Source organism: Ambystoma mexicanum, chromosome 10 (genome assembly GCF_040938575.1).
Source record: "Ambystoma mexicanum isolate Mex_15411 chromosome 10, UKY_AmexF1_1, whole genome shotgun sequence".
Taxonomy (NCBI): Eukaryota; Metazoa; Chordata; class Amphibia; order Caudata; family Ambystomatidae; genus Ambystoma; species Ambystoma mexicanum.
Genome location: NC_090932.1, coordinates 1,652,338,166 through 1,652,359,047, shown reverse-complemented (window position 1 = coordinate 1,652,359,047; position 20,882 = coordinate 1,652,338,166). Strand labels below are relative to the sequence as shown.

The following is a 20,882-nucleotide window of genomic DNA, read 5'->3' as shown; positions in this document are numbered from 1 at the left end:
TGGGCGCAAGAGAAGCATGTATGGTTTTGCTACCTTGTCATCAGAAGACTGGGGATTTCATGGCGTTTTGCTGAAAATTACAGGGAGGCATTGATTATGTGCAGGTGGATTCAAAGCCCTTTGTTCACACGTATGCATGTCTGGCATCCCTGCATCAAACCTTTGCATGTCTGGCATCCCTGCATCGAACCTTTGCATATCCGGTATCTCTGCATCGAACCTTTGCATGTCCGGCATCCCTGCATTGAACCTTTGCATGTCCGGCATCCCTGCATTGAACCTTTGCATGTCCGGCATCCCTGCATCAAACCTTTGCATGTCCGGCATCCCTGCATGCATGTCTGGTATCCCTGCATTGGACCTTTTGCATGTCCGGCATCCCTGCATCGGACCTTTGCATGTCTGGCATCCCTGCATCAAACCTTTTGCATGTCCGGCATCCCTGCATCAAACCTTTTGCATGTCCGGCATCCCTGCATCAAACCTTTTGCATGTCTGGCATCCCTGCATCAAACCTTTTGCATGTCTGGCATCCCTGCATCAAACATTTGCATGTCTGGCATCCCTGCATCAAACATTTGCATGTCTGGCATCCCTGCATCGAACCTTTGCATGTCCGGCATCCCTGCATCGAACCTTTGCATGTCCGGCACCCCTGCACCTCATCTTTGCATTTACAGTTTGCCTACACCTATGATATCCAGTAACCTGCTGATGTGGGTACAGCACGCCCCCTTGTATGCCCCCTTGTATGCTGTTGTCTGATGGAGGCAGAAAAGCAGTTACACCTTTGAGGTTATTTCAGGACAAACCCTTTTGCTGAAGTCTCCTGGCCAGATGAGCATGGTTTGGAAGGAGAGACGCCCAATAAATGTGTTCGGGTCTGCAGAATCACGACTCTTATTGGGTTTTGTATTTTTCTTTATGGCCCTGGGGTCACAGTGACCAACGGAGACCCTCCCCACCCCCGGTCGCCTCCCAAAAGACTATTTCTGTGAGAATGGGTTCTGAAATTGCTCGCCTCTGCTGCTTTTGTTGTACCTGCGTACCGAAACCTAACGCCCTAACTGATGGGCACCTTGGCACCCAGCGAAGGACAATCGGGCCAAGACAGGCAGAGGGAGGGGTCACTGCCACCCACCAATAAGTTCCCAAGTGGTGCAGAATTTAAAATCTATGGCCGCGTTGCCCTGGTGATGAGGTATCAACAGGAGTTGGGCCCAAAGTCACCCCTGTCTTCATGATTTCCCCCTGGAATCGCAGCACCTGCAGAACACCCACACATCCGAGCTCCCTTCGCTCCGTGTCTGTTTGTGAGAAACACAATTAAACTGAGCGCAACTGTTTCAAGAATTGCAAATACATCGCTGTTTCTCCGAATGTCTTTACATCCAAACAGATGTCGAAGTAGGGTAGGGTTTGCTGCCAAAAATAGACCTTGCCATTAATCTGAGAGTACTACAGGCTTCAGGGCAGAGGGGGCAACGGTGTTGCACAATGTCCTATAGAAAGTTATTCACTCTCGGCTCCATTTGCATATGTGCATTTGCTCGATTGCAGGTCAACCAAAACAATGCAGACCACGTCATACTCCTTCACAATAAGGATTGGATTAAAAGACCATATTTATTTTGAAAAGAAAGATCACATTACCAATAAACCATATTTCAAATTATAATGCAAAAGTCAGACCATGCACTCGGATTTAAAAAAAATGCCAAGACCACTTGAAATTCTCCAACTCAAACCCAGTTTGCAGATCTCCCCATTTACAAAGGCAAAATATGTCGATGTTTGCTTCTCTACAGCTGAGTTTATCAGTCGTCCTTCTCATCTTGGGGCTAGCCAATTGAACATGCTTACGGATCGCCAACATTAGGCCGCATAGTCAACCTGGGTGGTCTTTTGTTCATATCAAACCAAGCCCCTTTGCATACAAGAACATTTGCCAGACATAGTTTAAATTCCCTGTATTAAAGGGCTACCTTACAAGTGAATTGCAAGTAACAGGTTGATTACTCGTATGGTCTTGAATCGTTCGCGATCTGCTAGGTAGCCCGGGTACATCAAGTGCCCGAGCAGCAACGATCATTCTCAATGCCCCATTATTTCTTAGCAAGTTTTAAAGCTTTTTGAGTTAGATCATGGTACTTTGCTGGCAGGGGAAAACATATTCAAGTTGCAAGCTACTAGCCAGGCACAAAGTAACTTGCCCCCTTCATTCTCCGCGTGCACACAGAACAACATGCTTTTCTACTTGTCAGGCGCCAATTGTCGCCAGGGCTTGTGGCGAGTACCCATTTTGCGCCCTGGCGGCTGGGATCGAAGACCTTGCCGAACTCTTCTGCCTGCTGTCCCCAGACCCAGAATGAGAACCCAGATTGTATTTCTATTGCGCTCTGGGCCTCTTTCAGTAGTGCCCGTCCAGAAGCGCAAAGCACGATTGGTGAATCCCAGCTTCCATTCTTTTTTTTTTTTTTTTTTTTTGCAGGGATGGAGGAAATTACTTGCTCCAGCCTCATCTAGGCAACTGATGGAGGCTTCCAAAGATTTAGGATTCTTTTCAGTGTTGCCCGTGCTGTCCTATCACTCTTTGCTCAGCTCTACTCCCTACAGGACTATAGGTGCTACTTTCACCTCCCGCACACTTGTTAACGGAGCAGCAGAAAGTTGCCCTACCTTGCCCATAAATTGGCACAGTGCCCACAAGCAAGCTTTTGCCCAAGCCTCTACCTTTTAAGTGGGTCCGTTCTCTCTGTGGCTCAATTTAACCGCAAAGCAAATGGCAGCAGGACTTGACCATCTAGTGTTCCTTTATCCACCCTCCAGTTATACTTGCAATTGAAGGCATGACTTTGATTTTAGCTAGATCAACTCCTTCTTCAAAGTATCTACAAAGAGTGCTGCCTCCATTTTGTGAGCCCACATGACAGCCTTCATATTCACCTACTTATATCAGTAGAAGTCCCTGACGTTGCCCCTCACATCCTGTGAGGGTGACCTGTGCTGCGTGGCAGATCTAAGAGTCAATAATAATGGTGCTCCACCTGATCCCTTTGTCTCTAGCCCCCCCCCTCTTGTGATTGGTGGGCTAGCTTTAGGCAGTCCCTAAGATTAGTGCTGCTTAACATTCTCCCAGTCCCTGATTGCTTTCCTGTCGCTGGAGCTTGGAAGATGCAGGTGTACTTACCTGCCGGACGGTTTCCTGCCGTTGCAGCGTTTTGCAGGCCATCATCGAGCTATACTTTCTAGACGCATTGTTTAGGCACATCCCATTTAGGGATTTTTGGGCCAGCTGAGACTTTATTTGCAACAATTCCCATTATAGAACTGTAGGGACCCTTATTTTAAATGTCGCCCCTGATTTTAAATTTCGCCTAAATGCTCTCCCCACCAAAGAAGCTATAGGGCCAAAAATGGGGCTCCCGAGGGAACTGCGTGTCTGTCGAGCGTGTGGATTGGCTCCTCTAGAATCGCTGGCGAATTTGGTTCTAGAGTGTCCCTTTCCCCTGGATCATAGAATTCGGCTTTTGGGGGGGCTTTCTGCATTCAACATCCTTGATTCAGACCGATAATGTACGGGAAAGATGTATTCTCCCCTTGATGCGGGCATTAATAATAGCACTGGCGAGATTGCTTGAAGACGTTTTTCTGGAATTGAAAAGCAGAATGGGAGAGGGGGAGGCTGCTTGGAGGGAGATCCGGGACTAATATGAAAAACATTGATAGGGGGCAGGGTGTAAAACCAGACTGTAGGACTGAGCTGTTTGATCGCATAATTTGTTATGGAAATGAGGTTTTGTTATCCATGGTACAACTGTTTATTTTTATTTTATGCTGATTTGGTGTAAAAGTTTCTTGTAAACTGTAACACACTTTTTGGGCTCTGCTTATAGGAGTCCAGGCCTGGCGTCCTGCATCCTCTGCTGACCCCACTTCAGTGTTGATTTGTGACTTCTGTGCTGGGACAGCCTCCAAGCTGTTTTATGGCCACTGATCAAGTTTACCCCCAAGGTTTCCTTCCTTGGTGCAGGCATCAGCTGGAAAGCTTTTGGGGTACAAAGACTCCACCTAAGCTGCTCCCTGGGTCGCCCCAACCATTGTGCCCACCGTGGAATAGTCTTTGTCAACTCTGCTGCCAGAATCCTCTTTGCTGGGTTCCCTCGCCTTCGTCTCGGTTCTTTCCATTGCTGCCTGGAGGGCCCCTGTCGTGGGAAGGCCATTTATTCTTACTTTTGGCCATCGGGGTTTTGGCTGGCTCAATCCCCGGGGCACTGCATCCTTGTAATTTACACCTGGGAAGAATTCCTGTACTTACTGGGTTGTCCATGGCTGTTGCAGCCATTTGCCTCAAAACTACTGCCTCGAGTACTTGCCTCTCGGTCTATGGGTGGACCGATAGACCCTCAGGTATCCCAGTAGTCCTGAAGAAGGCCTTTTGGAAGGGGGCCTTTTACCGCATTTCCCTTTGGATAGCATTGGGGGTCTTCCTACTGTGCTGCAACACCTCCTGGGGCTTTTTGTTCTCAAACTCAATACTGGAACACTTGATTGGGGTGCCTCCTGGTCCTCCCTGGAGTTGTTTGCTGCCAAATCCACACCTGTGCGATAAAATTGAAATTTCACTTAATTTTCCTGTACACGCTGCTGGCCTACTGACTGTGTCCTTTTTAACTCACCTTGAAACTCCCCATAACAGATATTGGGGTTATTTACCTGCCTCTGGACATGTTTTTGCATACTTATTTATTTTATTTATTTTTCAGAGCATTTTTTAGGCACCTATACAACAAAATATTGTTTCCAGGCGTCACAAGGCAAAGTGGGGAGGGAACAAGGGGAGAAATAATAATGGACAAAGACAACAAATGTACAATCGTGGTCCTACTAGGCCTTGTGACATTCAGACCTGCAAGGGCAGTGAAAGGAAGTGCAGGAGATGGCGGAGGGGGTGGGGGGACGGCAAGGTAAGGGCCAATGTTAGTGAGAGCCCAGGAGGGAAGTGCAGAGGGGTGCCAGGGTGGGAGGTCGCTGGCTAAGTGCTAAGCCGGAAATATCCCAAGGGTGGCATGCACGGTTGCCAGGTAGGGCAGTTCTGGGGGCAGGAGGGTTTGCTGGTGTCGACTGGTCAGGGGCCTGGCAACCATTGAGATTCATGACTTCCCAGGCCACCAGTCTCTGCGGCAGTGGGGTGATTAGCATGTAAGGGAAAGAGAGAAAGAGGAAGAGAAAAGCAGAGCTTTGAGAAGTTTCTGGAACTAAAGGAGTTCAGACTGAAGTCTGAGCGGGGGAGGGAGGCTGTTCCTAAGAGAGGCACCAGCTGAAGAGAGAAACCGGACCCCCACTTTTTGCTTGGAGAAGCGTTTGACAAGCAGAGAGTTTGAGTTGGAGGAGTGGAGGGCTCTAGCAGGGAGGTATTTAGGGAGAGAGATTTGGAGCTATTGTGGTCCCAGGCCCCAGAAATCCTTGTGGATGATGCAGAGGGTCTTGAATTTGATCCTCGTGGCCACCAGGAGCTGGTGGAGAGATCTTGGAGCTGGAGAGATACATTCCCTGGGCTTGAGGCCAAGGATACGTCAAGCAGCCCTGTTCTGGATTAGCAGAAGGGGGCGTTGGGAGTAAAGGGGGAGATTGAGGAAGAGGCTGTTGCAGTTGTCCAGCCTCTAGAGAGGACCAAAGCTCTGGAAACATTGAGCTTCTGGGGAAAGGTGAGGAAAGAGAGAATGCCTCTAAGGAGATGAACCTGGAAGGGGGCCTTCTTGGCAAGGTCCAAGATCTGAGCGGTGAAGGACAGAGAGGAGTCGAAGATTACTACAAGGTTTTTGCCGTCACAAGATGATGAAGGTAGACGGCCCAAGGAGGGCGGCCAGAGAGTAGAGGGAAACGGGGTGCAGGTGTCCCGATAAGAAGGATCTCTATCTTACTGGCATTAAGACAGGTTGTTGGCAGCACACCATGCCTGGATAGCGGTCAGACATTCGGGAATGAGAGAGGACGAGAAGGAGGTGGTAGAGGGAAGTTTGAAGGAAAGCTGTGTGTCATCAGCATAACTTTGGAAAGGAGGAGAGAAGGAGGAATTCAGGTGAGTATGAGGGGCGAGACAGATTCTGAAGAGCCATGGCGATAGGATAGAGCCTTGCGGGACGCTGCAGGTAGAGTGTGAAGTGGTGGTGGAGAAAGGGCCCCCTCCTCTGAAGTTCAGGGAACTCGAGGCCAAGATCTAGATTTTTAGCACTTACCTGTGCTTTTAGATGTGTTGCTCTCCACTTTTACTGTGAATATAAATGTACGCTGTATTTGATTTTGGTAACTGTGTAACTATTTTTCCCTGAAGTGCAATGGTAACTGTGTCTTAACGTGTTTCTAGATTTGTTGGAGGCTGTGTTTCAGATTTGTTTGCCAGCCTTTAGCACTGTGTGTATCTGCATTATTCACATGCTATGCCCTAGCGGGACAGAATGGTGGTATTCGTTTTAGGGGCCTAGATGGCATTTCCTTTCCTTTGTGGTGAAATGTCTGGTTCCCTTTTCTTCCCACCCTCTGTCTAGATGTGTCGTTTACTTACCACCAGGTACTGGACCAATGGAACACAACCCGTACCTTGCTGCGTGGTTCAGCGCTCAGTTTAAAAGTTTTTTAAAAAGTACATTCTTAGCAGACGCGTAGGAAAATACACAGGTGATAAGAGTTAAAGGGGGGCAGAGCAGGGAAGGAGGAGCGGGGAATGGACTGGGGTGTTGGCCAGCAGCACCCATGTGCTTGGAACGTGGGCTTGTACCATACAATAGAGCCCGTATTCCCAGCATACTGTTCTGTGGGCACTAGGTTTTTTTAAGTGTGTGTTAGAATGGCTCGTTCCATTCCCCTTGTCACTGTATATTTTGTGACTGTCTATGAAAGTGGACCCACATTAAAATATGTGTATGACTGTTAACTGACGTTTACTGTTTTTATACATATTCTGTGCATTATGTGATCAAGTACTTATGAACTGAGTTTTATTTTTTTAAAGTGTATATTTTCAGTATATCTGTGTGGTGGGTGTTAATTTGACCTCTGTGAGAGTCTGCTACCCTTTCCTCAGAGTTGAGCCAGCTCGCTCTGCCCTGTTACCTTCCTTTAAGAGCGGTTTACCTTTCTTTTGGGTGATTTTTTTCCCATCCTAGGGTTAGCACACCCCAGGGTAGTACAAAAAGCGCCTTAACAGCTGCTCCTCCTGGTCGTTCCTTCTCCCACTCACGTCTAGCTTCTGACTGTGGGGGAGGAGTTAGTTACCTCTTGTCTAAATCATTCCAATGTCCATCCATCCATCCTCTTCCTTGATCGAATATCACTGTAATTTGATTTCTTATCCCTCAGACACTCACATTCTCATGATCTATAGACCTCCTGGTCTTACTCCTTCCTTCTTGGACCTGGTTGAACTCTTTGATCTCAATGCATCACCTCCCCACATCATCTTGATCAGCGACTGACATATCTAAGCATTCTGCCTCCCACGTAACCAAGCTCCTCTCATTCTATATGATCACTACCTTTCGTAACCTATCCAGCAACTCAGCTGCTTACCTACTCATTCTCATCTTTCTCTTCCACTCTCCCCTTCTCTAAGGTCTTCTCCAGCACATCCTTCCACTTGATACACTCTTGCCTCCCTCCTCCCCCACAAAACATTCTCAAGACCGATGCCCCTGATTGATAATTCGCGTTACTATCAGAAATATTCTCTTATTTTGCAAACATCCACCTCTTCGCGTCCTCTCTATTGCCTCCCCAGACACTGGCACTTCTTTTAAACACTTTAACAAGGCACTCCCCTCTCCACTCGCTTCATATTTCCCACTCGGAATGTTCATTCCTTCCTTGCCTGAAGTCCAACGTTGGCTATCACTTGTACCGAAAAAAGGTAAATGTGCAAATTGCTTAGAATATGGTGTAATTCCTCCAACCTCTAGTCTTACCAATCCGCAACCTCTGATTTTACCCTTTCCTTCGCTCTGCCAAATCTTGCTGTTATCAATCCTTTATCGCTTCGCAAGCCAATTGTCCTCGCCAACTAAACCCACTGTCTTCATTCACTACAGCTAAGTACTTTGCTCTTTACTTCACATGCAAAACCTCAGAAATCTTAGACTCCCTCACACTCCTCCTCTGCACCTCCACATTTCGTTATTGCCTAACCTTTGCACTATTATTTCCATCCCTCTCTTCTCTTTTACACCTTTTAATGAATCTAATAAACCACCTCAAACTTGCAATCTCCCTACCCCCTTCCTGTGTTTCTGATGATCCTCTGATCCCGCAAGTAAAGAAACAAACTTGCTCCCCTAGTTTCCTCTCATCTTGCCTCTATACAACCTCTTGGAGCACCCATATCATTTGGCTTCTCGTCCCAACTCTTTGTGGATGACACCCACCCAAGGGTGGAAGGATAGCTCAGGGGCAACGTGCTTGTCTTGGAAGCACAACAACGTGGCACAACACAGGTTCGAATCCTGATCCTGTGCTTGGAAACTACTCGCTGCTATTAAGCACGTTATAAATGAAAAAAAAAAATCATAAAATGTTCTTTTCCTTCTATGACTACGGCGCTTTCCTATAAAATGTCTGGCTGCTTCTCCATCATTTTCTACTGGATGGCCACACGCCTACTCATGCTCAACTCCTCCAAGACCAAAGTGCTGTGCTTTTCCCCGCTTCTGCAGCTGCTTTTACTCTCTCCACTCAACTCTTTCCTACCTGATTTACTCCTGTACTCTGCTTGCAATCTCAGGGTCTACTTCGACCCCCAATCTAAACCTCTCCCTCTTCATCAAGAAGACTAACACCACTCCTTGCATCAGTATCATTAACGTCAGGAAGATTTGCAATCTTCTAGCCTTCTCCACCACTAAAGTTCTTATTTCTACCCTTGTTCATTACTATGCCAGTCTTCTTTTTGGCCTACCTAACTCGTCCTATGCCCCACTAAACAAGCTTCTTAACATTTCTGTACACACTCTGTTCAGTCTTTCACAATTATCTGCCTCGCATAGTCTTAAAGTAATTTGGCCCCCCATGCTGAACCTGGTAACATTCGAATTTCTGTGGAAGTCATCAGTATGTTTATATTTCTCTTAGGTCCCTCCCTGCATGGGTTCCATTTGTTAAAATCATGGCAAAAATGGCTGTGTACACAAAATATTGCAGCAAAAAGGCTGTGGTTTTGCCGCCACAATCCATGTAAAGGATGCAGGACACACCCCCGCAACCTCCAGACCCATTAGCGGGGAGCAGGGGACACCCCCACAACCCCCGCACCCCTTAAATGGTGTAATAGGGTATACCTTTAACGGGTCAAACCATGGCATTTTTGCCGTGATTTTTTTTTGTACAGTCGACATTTTTGCCACGATTTTATCACTGCATACCTCTGGAAGTACATGAGCCACAGGCAGAAGAATACCAGAGCCATAGCCTGAGAGGTGATTCCGTGCAATTGAAGAAAGATTGTGATTGGTTGGAACACATTAAGAAGCTCCTCAGGCTGTGCGGATATAACCCTAGTCTCTGCTCTGGCGTAGACCTGCTAATCGAATAAGAATTCGAGTAGCAGGAGCAAAAGGTAGCTCCTGGGTATCCCACATCACCTAGTAAGCAGCAGCTACCTCTGGGGAACCTGGAGCGATCCTATAGCGTATTGCATGTTTAACTACCATACGGGATGCACTGGGGCTACTTTAGCTTTTCTTGCCATCGTACCATTAGACAACATTTGCAGAGGAGCTACATGGAGCTCAGTTCACACCTTCACTCAGCACTACTGCATTGACACACATTCCAAGACTGATACACAGGTGGAACAAGCGGTTCTAAAGCATCTATTTGCTGCTACTCCTTCTCCTGACCCACCACCTTCTCATAACACTGCTCGCTAATCTATGCATAGCATGTTATCTAAGCAGATTACACAAGCAACAGAAGGAATACATTACTCACCGTAATCGTATTTCTGATGCTTGTATCTGCTTAGATTCAAATGCGCCCACCCTTCCTCCCCTGAGAGAAGGTGCATAGATGTTTACATGAGCTTTCCATATATATTTGGGAACTCTGTACTCACACTACTCCTCATGCTACCTCATGTCAGAAAAAATACAATCCGAGGGACCTACACGCGTGAGGGATCATGGGTACAGGGGAAGTCACAATAGGGATAGTATTACTGGCACGCCCTATTTCGAGGCCCATTTTAGAGTTTCGAAAAACAACTGTAATACTCTGCAGCTTCCACTAGATGTCGGCCTATGCATAGCATGTGAATCTAAGCAGATACAAGCACCAGAAATACGATTACGGTGAGTAATGCATTCCTTATACACATTCCAAAACATATAGAGTTTATGTCGCATAGGTATGTTTTATGGCACCAGTTGGCTTGGATAGCCAAACTTACCTTCTGCTTGATGTTGGTGCCAAGCCAACATGGCTCTACTAGGCTATAACCAGGAGCTAAATAGATGCCAGCAATGTCCAACCCTGTTCTCCTCGGGTAGGGGAAAGGAGTTGCCTGGAGGAGGGGAGCGGCTCATTGTCGGGACCGAGAATAGTCTGCTTGTGTTTATATCTATTTCTGCACAGTTGTATAAAAACAATCCTCACTCTACTTTTCTGCCTGCGTTGCTAATTGGATTTATTGATGGGGCATCCACTGCCATAATGGCCGTCCAATTCCTACATGACCTTGCTTGTCCTTAGCTATCTAATTCTATCTCTCGCTACTCGCCTTCCAGATCGCTCTAGTTGTCCTATTCTATTTTCTTAAACACTCCTTGCCCTCCCCATGCAACCTCAAACTTCCCCTCGTTCTCTCTTCTAGCTCCCTACCACTGGAATACCCTGCAATCTAATATCGGAAACTCAACTTCATCTCTTAAAATAGTTTCATCTTTCCACAAAATGTGAACACTCTTCTCCTAATCCACTCCTTAACCATCCTCCTTTCTCTTACCTATGACCAGCCCTACAGGTAAGGGATCTATTGCCTACTTTTACTCCCTATAAATGGCAACTACTCCTCCCCTCCTCCCCCTGGATACCCCAAAATCAAATAGGTAGTAAAAATACCTATATGTATATGTTTGGACCGGTTGTAGGTGAAAGGGACGACTGCAATTGATTGGAATGCAATAGTTTCGAGTCAAAAGGACCGAAAAAAAAAGTTTGAATGTTTGGTATAAAACCACTTTGTTTCCTATACGAAAGCTAAAAAAACAAAATACATTTAAAAAAAGGCATTCAACCTTTTTTTTTCCCGGTCCTTTTGACTCGAAACTGTTGTAATTCAAATCAATGTATTCGACCCTTTGACTGGACACCGTTTGGACCAGTAGTACACATAGAGCCACAGGAAGAAACTATTCTTACTGCCTGATCCGAGGAGGTAAAAGTGGATCTTTTAATGTGAATAAATAAATAACTAGGTACAAAGAAATATTAATTGCAAAACATGTCCGTTTTACATTTGTAAAGCCTCTGTTGACTTTCTTACAAAATTCTCCCATTGTGAATGGAACTTACTTTTTACTCCCTAAAAAATATTTTACTCACATCTTTAAAAAATAGTGAGTGAAATACTCCCACTTCAGAATCTTATTTGAAGTTGTGCCTATAACTATCTAATTATTCATGAATGCAGCCTTATCAGACCTTGAACTTTGTACACCTCATATGACAACTTAATTTCTTCTGTTACCCCATCCAACCTCAACATAATCCCACCTTAGTTCACTCCTCCCTACTCCTATCTTATTTACCCCATATTCCCTTCTAATCTAGTCCTCTTCCTACTCTCTCCTTCCAAGGCCTATTTCCCCCCCACTCCGCCCTACTGCCAGGCACCTACCTCCTGTTAAGGGTTTTTTCCTAAAGTCCACTTGAGGTAAGACTTCATAAAACTATACCAATGGCATACAGGTCCCCAACTCTTAGTATCAGTCTGTACTACTCATGGAATCTTGGTAGAGTGGCTGAGCAGTCAGGCGTATCCTAAGAGGAAGATCTGAGCTGAACCCAGTTAGTACAGTAGTCCAAAGAAACATTTACACCAATACATTTATATAAAAATATATATTTATTATTTACACACAGAATGTCTTACAATACTTCTATCACTCAGCCAACACACATAGGAGTACTTATAAATACTTTTCAAAGGCCACTGCTTAGTTGGTAGTTGCTCACGGTATAATTGTTACAGAGTTTGACACTAATGACAGTTCTACCATATTATCGGTGTGACCGCGTACTTGCGCACAAAGATACGTGTAATTGTATTTAGTTAACAAAACCATTTAAGATAAAGTCTTTTAGGAAGGAAAAATGTTGGTTAGTAAAACAATAGCAGAGCTTAAGATTCTAGAGGCGCTTTTTCTGCAAACTAAAGCTTTAAAAATCTGATCCGTAACTCTATGCAAAAGTCAGTTTGGAGAGGGCTCAAAGTCTTACGAAGCAGCAGAAGAGCAAAAGTTCCTGTAGTTCTCTAGTTAAGGTTGCTAGAAGAATTAACACAACATTGGAGACCCTGTTAAAGGGCTCGCAAAAGGAACACATGCCAACAGCTTAAGACCGAGGTAAGAGTGGACACCCTAGACACCACTTTGTGCGCTCCAACAATCTGGAGCGACTTCTTGGTTTAAGGTAAGCAACGTTTGTGGCTGGATTCTCCTCTGTGCAGCAGCGATGGAACTCCTGATTCCTCTGATGGTGACAAAAAGCAGGACACTGAATGGGATGTCTCAGCAGAAGTCTCGAGAGAGAGGACCTCTGGCACGGATTTCTTCAACTTCTAAGAATAGTCTGCGGTTTCGGTGCTGTTTCTGCAGCACCAACAAAGGACACGATTTGCCCGGTCAATCTTCTTCGATTCCTGGAGTCTTGCACTCTGATGAGGGGAGTTGGATGAGTTGGATTGGGGTCTCTGGAGGTTCACCTGGAGCTCAGCAAAGACGTGGACGGATTTGGCTTTAGCAAGCCTTTGCACTACAAATGGGTCAGAGGTCTCCTGGTATTCATGGTCTGCAGCTCTGGAAAGGCACAGCACCCCGGGAGATGGCTCAGATTGTAGTTTGTCTCAGGGCTGGTTGGTCCCACCAGCCAAAGTGACAGTCATCCTCTTTGTAGCTCCTCTGTCAAATAGAAAACGTGGTCAGGACGGCAGTGGTCGCTTCATGGTGTTGCAAAGGGTCTGCAGGCATCTCTGGACGTTATCTTCGGTTATTTCAAGTTCCAGTTGTCGACTTGCCTTTCACCTCAGGAACCTCACCTTTATTCAGTTTCAGCACACACTGCTCTGCAATCTCTCAGCAGTTTACAGAAAGGGGTGGGTGGCTGTCCAATCAGGACAGCAAGACTCCCAGTGGACACTGTTTCAATTCAGGCACTCGGGCAGACAAAGGGTAGGGGAGTGGAAAACTCCTCCTCCACTTCCTTCCTGCTCAGACACACTGGAGCCTAGGCAGGGACACTCAAGGGTTCCCACCAAAGGCACAACACACACACACACACAAGAAGGGCTAACCAAGAACAATCACAATAGAAGTGGCGAAAAAAGAAAGGAGGCACCATGTTAGTACACCAGTGACCCTATTGTGCACAACCGGAACTGTGAATAAAGTCTGCGGTAGAAAATAGCAAAATAGTTGCTAGACCACATCCACTGCCACCACCTATAACTATAGGGTTGCCTATGGGACTAAAAAGTGATAGGATCAGAGAGAAGGGGCACTCCAAATATGGTGGTGTGTGCCAATCGCTCACAGTACAATGTTTTAGGAGGGATACAAACTATCGCTCTATTCTTAAGAACTGTAGTTACTCGAGGACAGAGAAAGAATCTCAAAGGAGAACGCAAAGGATCCCCAGGAACACTGCCCATAAGGAGCTGTGTGCTGGAAAAGTTGCAGATGCCTTTAAAGAGATATGGAGGAAAGTAGACTCCATAGTAAAGGTAAAACGCAGAGAACGGAGTTCCAAAACTCGGAGCAAAGAAGAATGAATGAGTGGTAAAAGGCACCACTCATTCAGCATATAATGAAAAAGGTCCATAAGCCCAGCAAAAAAGTGCTGGGGGTCTTGCTAGGAGAGGCGATGAAGCATAAAAATGATAAATCACCCTAAAATCTCTCATACTTTCACCTCAATCTCGCCCCCCCACTCTTATCCATTGCTCCTTTCTTTGACCCGTTTCCCACCTCTGTCCCCTCTGTCCCCTCCCCCCGCTCTCATAGCATTTATTTAGGTACCTGACCCTTGTCCCAGGATCGTGTCCAGCCTCCTTTTCATTCGAGTCAAATACTTCATCGTACCTATTCCTGTGGTATGGTGGATGCTCCCATCACCACATCTGTCATAAGCTGCATCAAAACATCAGCTTCCCATGTAACTAAATAATATATCTTTTCATTTATGGTAATTATTGAGAACAAAAAGTATATGTTACATCAAAAATACCAAAGTTTTTAAAAAGAATATGCATTTTTACGTCCCTAAAAACATCTCAGTCGACAATAAAATTGTTTTATTCCCTGAAAAATCCCTTCATGCCCAGTTTCCAAAAGTAGGTATTAAAATACTCTGCCTCAGTCTTCTCTGGAGCTCCAAGGGACATTGTAAAACACCTCCTACACAGGATAAATTAAGATCGATGCTTTTCTTCACAGTAGAGTCTAAAAATTGTATATTTGAAAATTCAGCACCAACGCTGACCTACTCGTACACATTCATCTTTTCATTGGGCACTTGCAGAGGGGGGCTAGGAGGAGCATACATCACAAGGAGGACTATTCATGTAGGATAAGATGGCCAGAGAGAAGTAGAGGTTAGACAATGCATTTTCCAAATGGTGAGCCAGAGCGTGTTCTGGGTCCTCAGCACTGTTGGGAAGAGATGCTCTCTTGGGAACTCTGCAGGAATTTTTATCGCTCACCTGATGAACAATGGACGATATTGGCCCTTACAGGCAGCTCCTAAGAACCCTTTTACCATGCGTTTTACACAAGAGATGGGGGAAAGGGTTGGATTTACTGAGTTCCATGGATTGAATGGGAGTAGTCTGTCAAATGTATAGGCTGGTAAGTGTGTCTACAAGAAGTTGCGCTGCATGGGACTGGCCGGGTTTCTCTAGATTACTCTAATGCTCTTGAAGAGGACGGTTGCCCTTCTCCAGCAGGAAATATATTGCAGCCGGAGCATCTGAACGTGAGCTGCTGTGCATGGAACAATATGGAGTTCAGTTTCCAGAGAAACCATAATGGGAGTGGGGCAGCACTGGGTACTGCTTTTCTGTTTCGGTTTGCAAGTTGAGGACCTGGATGATGGTGACTTACAAAGGCATTCACATTTATTGGTGATGGTGAGGGGCTGGAGGGAGATCTAGTCCCAAAGGTGTGATTGAAACTCCTAACTCAGGTTCATCCACTTGACCATTAGACCACATCTCCTCCACAGTTCAAAGCAGGGACAGAAAATGCATGCGAGTACAATGCTGAGAAGCACACCCATGGGGCTCACATGTGCTTCCTTGAATACTCCACTATTAATGTTCTCTCTTCCTACTTTCCTGAAGCTGAAGGAGACCTTGCAGTGAGGGTTGTATGTTTAGTTTGTGTCGGTGCATGCACACAGTGGTGGGATCCTGATATTTAATGCTTGACATGAGGAGATGCATTTGGCCACCATTGTGGAGGTCTTAAATTTGATCAGCATCCTTTGCTCCTGAATCTGTATGGATCATGTTTTGCTGGGGTGCCTTATGCCAGCTATCACTGTAGGCCTTACTCCCACAATAAAGGACCATGTACTTTAAATAACATTCAATTTTGCGGTCTTTCAAAACAAGCAAAATGCCTACATGAAGACTTTGTTGTTGATTCTGGGTGCGGGAGGGAGGCTATGATATAATGGCAACATTATATGTTTAAAAACATAAGTTCTTGTTGATATCCTATTTAGATGATTCTGGAATTGAGACGGCAGAGGAAGCGACGGAGCCTGCAGAGGCTGATATCAACGAGCTGTGTAAGGACATGTTTACCAAAATGTCGACGTATCTGAGTGGCGAGTTAACTGGTAAGCCGGAGACCGGAAATCTTTTACGCTACTGTAATGCAAATCCTATAGTTCATAAATAGTTGCTTCTTCACGGTTGTTTCATATTTTCATTACTGATATTTCCGCATACTCATGAATTTGCCCAGCAATGCTCCTGTAGCGAAGGAGCTGTGCTTTTTGCGGCCCCCATTTCCTTAACGGCGAGGGCACAGTGACAATCTATCAAGTATTGGGCAATGTTCTGTGGCCTTCATGTCCAGGGGATCCAGGTTCAAAAGTACCCACTTGTTCTGTCTTTTTGGACAGTGTTTATTTCAATTGTATCCGGGGCCTTTATATCGCCCAGAACCGGCCCCACTTCACAGTGCCTCGCTTTACCTGGCACCGGGCAGAGCATTAAATTCAGAGACATGGCATTTTCTGCGTATCGCGATTTTAGCATATCTCAGTGAGTCCATCTGCATCGGGGCAGGTGGTGATTGAAGAGGGGTTGGTTCTTTTCTGAATCTTTGTAGATGGGGAGCAGGTGTCGAATGAGTAGTAGGGCGTTCCGGCGGGTGGGTGCATAAAATGATGGACCGTCTTCTGCTCCATTCTTTGTTGGTGTCTTTGCGCCCCAATACCAGTGAGTAAGACGCTTGCTACCACACAAGGAGACCAGGAAGCAGGTGGACACATCTCGGCTACACTGGGAGACGATGAATGAATCTAAGGAATTGAGGCCTGGTTGTTGCCACACTAGTGTTTTCCTGTGTGCCTTTTGTATGTTCAAGGTCTGTTATTCACAAACATCTCAAATTTGCATACCCAGGCACTTGAATTCTGGGTGATCTTTCCTCAAGTCCTGTTGGGTCTTTTCTAACTAAGTTATTTTAAGATGTATTTCTCGTGAGATGAAACTATCAACGAGGACGGCATAGCCTTGCATAGTTTTATAGTGTGTAGCTTCATCTTTACCCAATATAGGTCATGTTGTTTTTATGGACATGTAATGATATCCATTGAAGCACTCTGATTTCCTTTTCAATGTGCTGCTGCCACCCGCATGAGGTCTATGGGACTTCTGTGTTCTACCAATTTATGTGGCATATATGTTAAAAACGGTGAAGAAGTAGACAGAGGATCACACCTGTTCATCAAAGTTGCAGCAATTCTATTTTCATTCGGTACTCGTCTAATAGAATTGTCAGTTCACAAGCTGTGCTGTCTCATTCCTATCGTAGCCTTCAGATCTAAATTTCATTACTGAATATCAGAGTAATAATCCTCTCCGATCTCTTCCTGGTAATTCACTCTACATTTTAAAAGCTGTTTTCCATCTGTTTTTGTTTTCAGCCACCAGCGAAGATTACAAACTCTTGGAAAAAATGAACAAGCTGACGTGCTTGAAATACATGGAGATGAAAGACATTGCGATAAACATAAGCCGGAACCTGAAGGATTTAAATCAGAACTGTGAGTAGAACTGAAATATTGCCACCGGTCAGCAGCATAAGGGCCATGTCTGGTTTTGTCATTAATGCATTATTTTTAGTCTGACATGATCTACATGAGGTTCTTGGCATTATATCGCCATCATTTTGTGTCGTGTCTACAGTGAGGTTAGAAAGAGTCTGGCATGGTGTGGATGAGGGTCTCTTTGCAGCATGTGTGTGCAGCTGGAGTCTGACTGGTGTGACACCGAGTCAGCGTGGTGCAGTCTTTATATTGGTGAGCAGACTCTGACCTCTGGAAGCAGTGTAGAGCCACCATGTGATGAAAGAAAGCGAGTGAGAGAGGAGTGTGACATGGTGTGGGGGAGGGTCTTTGCAGTGTGTGTGTGGGTTTATTGTGACATGATTTGAACAAGTGTATCTGTGCCAGAGGTGTATGTAATCTGTTGTGGTGCGTAAGAGCATATGCTGTGTGAGTGAGCATGAGTTGAAACACTCTGTGCATTGGGTCAAGGGGCTTTATTATGCTATGTAGGGGGGAGTGGGTTTCCATCCACTGTGTATGGCCAGAGTGATCTAGTTCTGAGGAGTCTGTGTATTATGGGTATACAATCTCTGACCTGTACAAGCTGTGTATGCATTGTGGGGCTCCTATAGGTGTTCTTTTGTCTAGATCATCATCTCATTAGAGGGAGACACTAGTCCGGTCCCCGCCTTTTTCCGATTGACTAGGACAGCACTTTAGCTGTTGAGGTATTTGTACATTCTTCATTATTGTAAAATATCCACACAGGATTTTTTTTTTGTGGCAACACCTATTATTTGTCTCAAATGGAGAATGTAAACATAGTCTACTATTCGCAAGAGCACTTCCAGAAGCTAATGAGAGGGGTTTCAGACTTGGGTTTGCAAACCGATACAGTAGTCCAAAATGGTAGTAAAAATCAATTAGAACTGATCGAGCAAAAAAAGAAAAAAATGTTTTGTACCGAGCTCCATGGCAAGATGATGCTCTAGTATCTTAAGAGCAGGAATCATTCCTGAGGGTTTGCAAGTGAAGGACATCCTCCGAGTATTTATTTACAATCCTAAATTCAAGGGTAACTTCAGCGGTGTAACAAATGCAGTAGAGATACTGCTGAAGAACTCAAGAAACAAAGCGACAAATTAGTTATTTTAGAGCGCCAATTTGCCACAGACACATTGATAAAAGATGCAAAAGATAAGTTAGGAAAACCTAATGAAGAAATCATGAAGTTTAGACAACGTAATCTTGATAAAAAGATCTCGAAGTTTAAGAAAGACTTAGCTAATTACAAAGAAGAGAGGACGTATCCTTTCCTGCACCGGATTTGTATACAAACTCCAATCAACTAGGAAATGTTTTCAACTGATATTAGGAGGGCAGGCACCGAGAGGTAGATGCTTTGTCACTTTCTCGGATACGGGTGCGAGTACAAGTGGGAGTGATCAAGATAACGGAGCTCTAGGGGCAATGGCATCTACTGCTGGACAGTCTGGACCACCACAGCCACAACATTTTCAAAGGAGAGGCAGATATAGAGGGGGTTACAGACAAGAATACCTGAGGATGCGAACAAGACAGCGGTAAAGGCAACGAGGAGGACTCTCAAGCCTCATGGTAATACATATCTTTAATCTCTCTAGACATATTTTAACTACAGCAAAGCCAGGCATTCTGAAAAAAGGCTTTAACTTTGTGCCCACTAAAAGTGCAGACCTGTTTGAGACCGAGATAGAGCTAAGAAAATTCTTTAGATTAATAAGGCTTAAATATTTCATTAAAAACAGCACGTATGACCCTCTGTCCAATGTGACTTGTTTGAAAATCCCGTCCTCTTTCACTTTCCGAGCAACACCGTCTGCCCTGAAATTATCACTTTTGAAAACAGAGTCAGTAAAGCACTCAAAGAAAAAGGTCAAGCTTTGAATTTGCACCAACACCACTTAGCCATTGATGAACGGAAAGCTCTTGCCTCCCTACAAAATTATGACAAAATAGTTATCAAGCAAGCCGACAAAGGCGGGAGGATTGTCCTTATGGGCATAGAAATGTATGAAGCTGAAGCGTTAGCCTTGCTCAACAACACAAAACACAAAACTATGAAAAATTGAAAGTAGACCCCACCAGACATCTCCAGCAAGAGCTACTAACATTGCGTGAAGAAGCAGAGACAGAGGGTGGGAATATACACCAATGAAAGGCAATTCTTGTGTAAAACCAACTTGAGCATACCCTTTTTTTATATTCTCCCAAAGGTTCATAAAAGTGAAACATCTCCAGGTAGACCAATCATGCCGGCGATTGGGTCCCTGCTAGAACCTTTATCCACTTATATGGATTTTTTCATAAAACCATTTGTACTCAGAACACAGGCATATATAAAAGATAGAACTGAAATTATCATGAGTTTAGGAGTGTCATTTGAGGACAATGATCTGTTGGTGTCATTTGATGTAGAGTCTTTGTACACCAACATACCACAGATGGATAGTCTGAAAGTCATTGAGGCTTGCCTTAACAGTAGAGAAGTTTGACTAGACAATGTTCCGACCACATTCATAGTAGACTGTGCAAGAATGGCTTTGACAGCACATTTTTTCTCCTTTAAAAATGTTGTATAAACAAATAAAATGGACCAGCATGGGTGCAACATTTTCTCAGTTCTGGCCAATCTCTATGTTGCATATTTTGAGGATAGATATATTTTGAATGCCACCAACCCGTTCAAGTTGAATTGTATTGTGTGGAGAGGCTACATAGACAACATTGTGACGATTTGGAGAGGTACAGCTTGGGCCTCGATGAGTTGTGTTGCTGGCTTATGAAAGATGTCCATCTCAAATTTACAAAACCCAGGATCATCTGGCTCTTTCTGGATATTTTCATTAAGAAATCAGAAGGAAAGCTCATCACTTACCTGTACAAAAAACCCACCAATAGAAACTGTGTTCTCCATTTTGAAAGTTTCCATCCAAAGAAACTCAAGGAGAACTTACCCTACAAACAGTTCTTGCGGATTAGAAGGAACTGCTCCATGAAAACTAACTTCGTAGTAGAGGTGCCAAAATTTGCGTCTAATCTGATCTCCAGGGGGTACCCCAAGATGGTAGTCGATGTCGGAAGAGGGCCAACAACACCAACAGGGACATCTGCTTGGTGCAACGGCCGAGAGAGAAACAGGACAAAACAGTGGGTGTCACCACATGTACTGATAAGAAAAGAAATACAAAGAAACTGGAATGTTCTTCAAACGACAGATTTTGACCTTGGCAAACCTATGTTTGCTTTTAAGAAAGGTTCTAACATTTGGCAAATATTGGTGAGAGCTGAACATG

General features: G+C 44.9%; 1 protein-coding gene across 1 annotated transcript in view; it reads left to right on the top strand.

The window, feature by feature from the left end:
• The window catches only part of BLOC1S2 (biogenesis of lysosomal organelles complex 1 subunit 2), a 79,159-nt gene that overhangs the window by 16,133 nt on the left and 42,144 nt on the right, over positions 1–20,882 (top strand). Inside the window, exons 2-3 of the mRNA XM_069620072.1 lie at positions 15,991–16,107; positions 17,425–17,544. Of these exons, the coding sequence (XP_069476173.1) occupies positions 15,991–16,107; positions 17,425–17,544 (237 nt within the window). The remainder of the gene's footprint in view (positions 1–15,990; positions 16,108–17,424; positions 17,545–20,882) is intronic.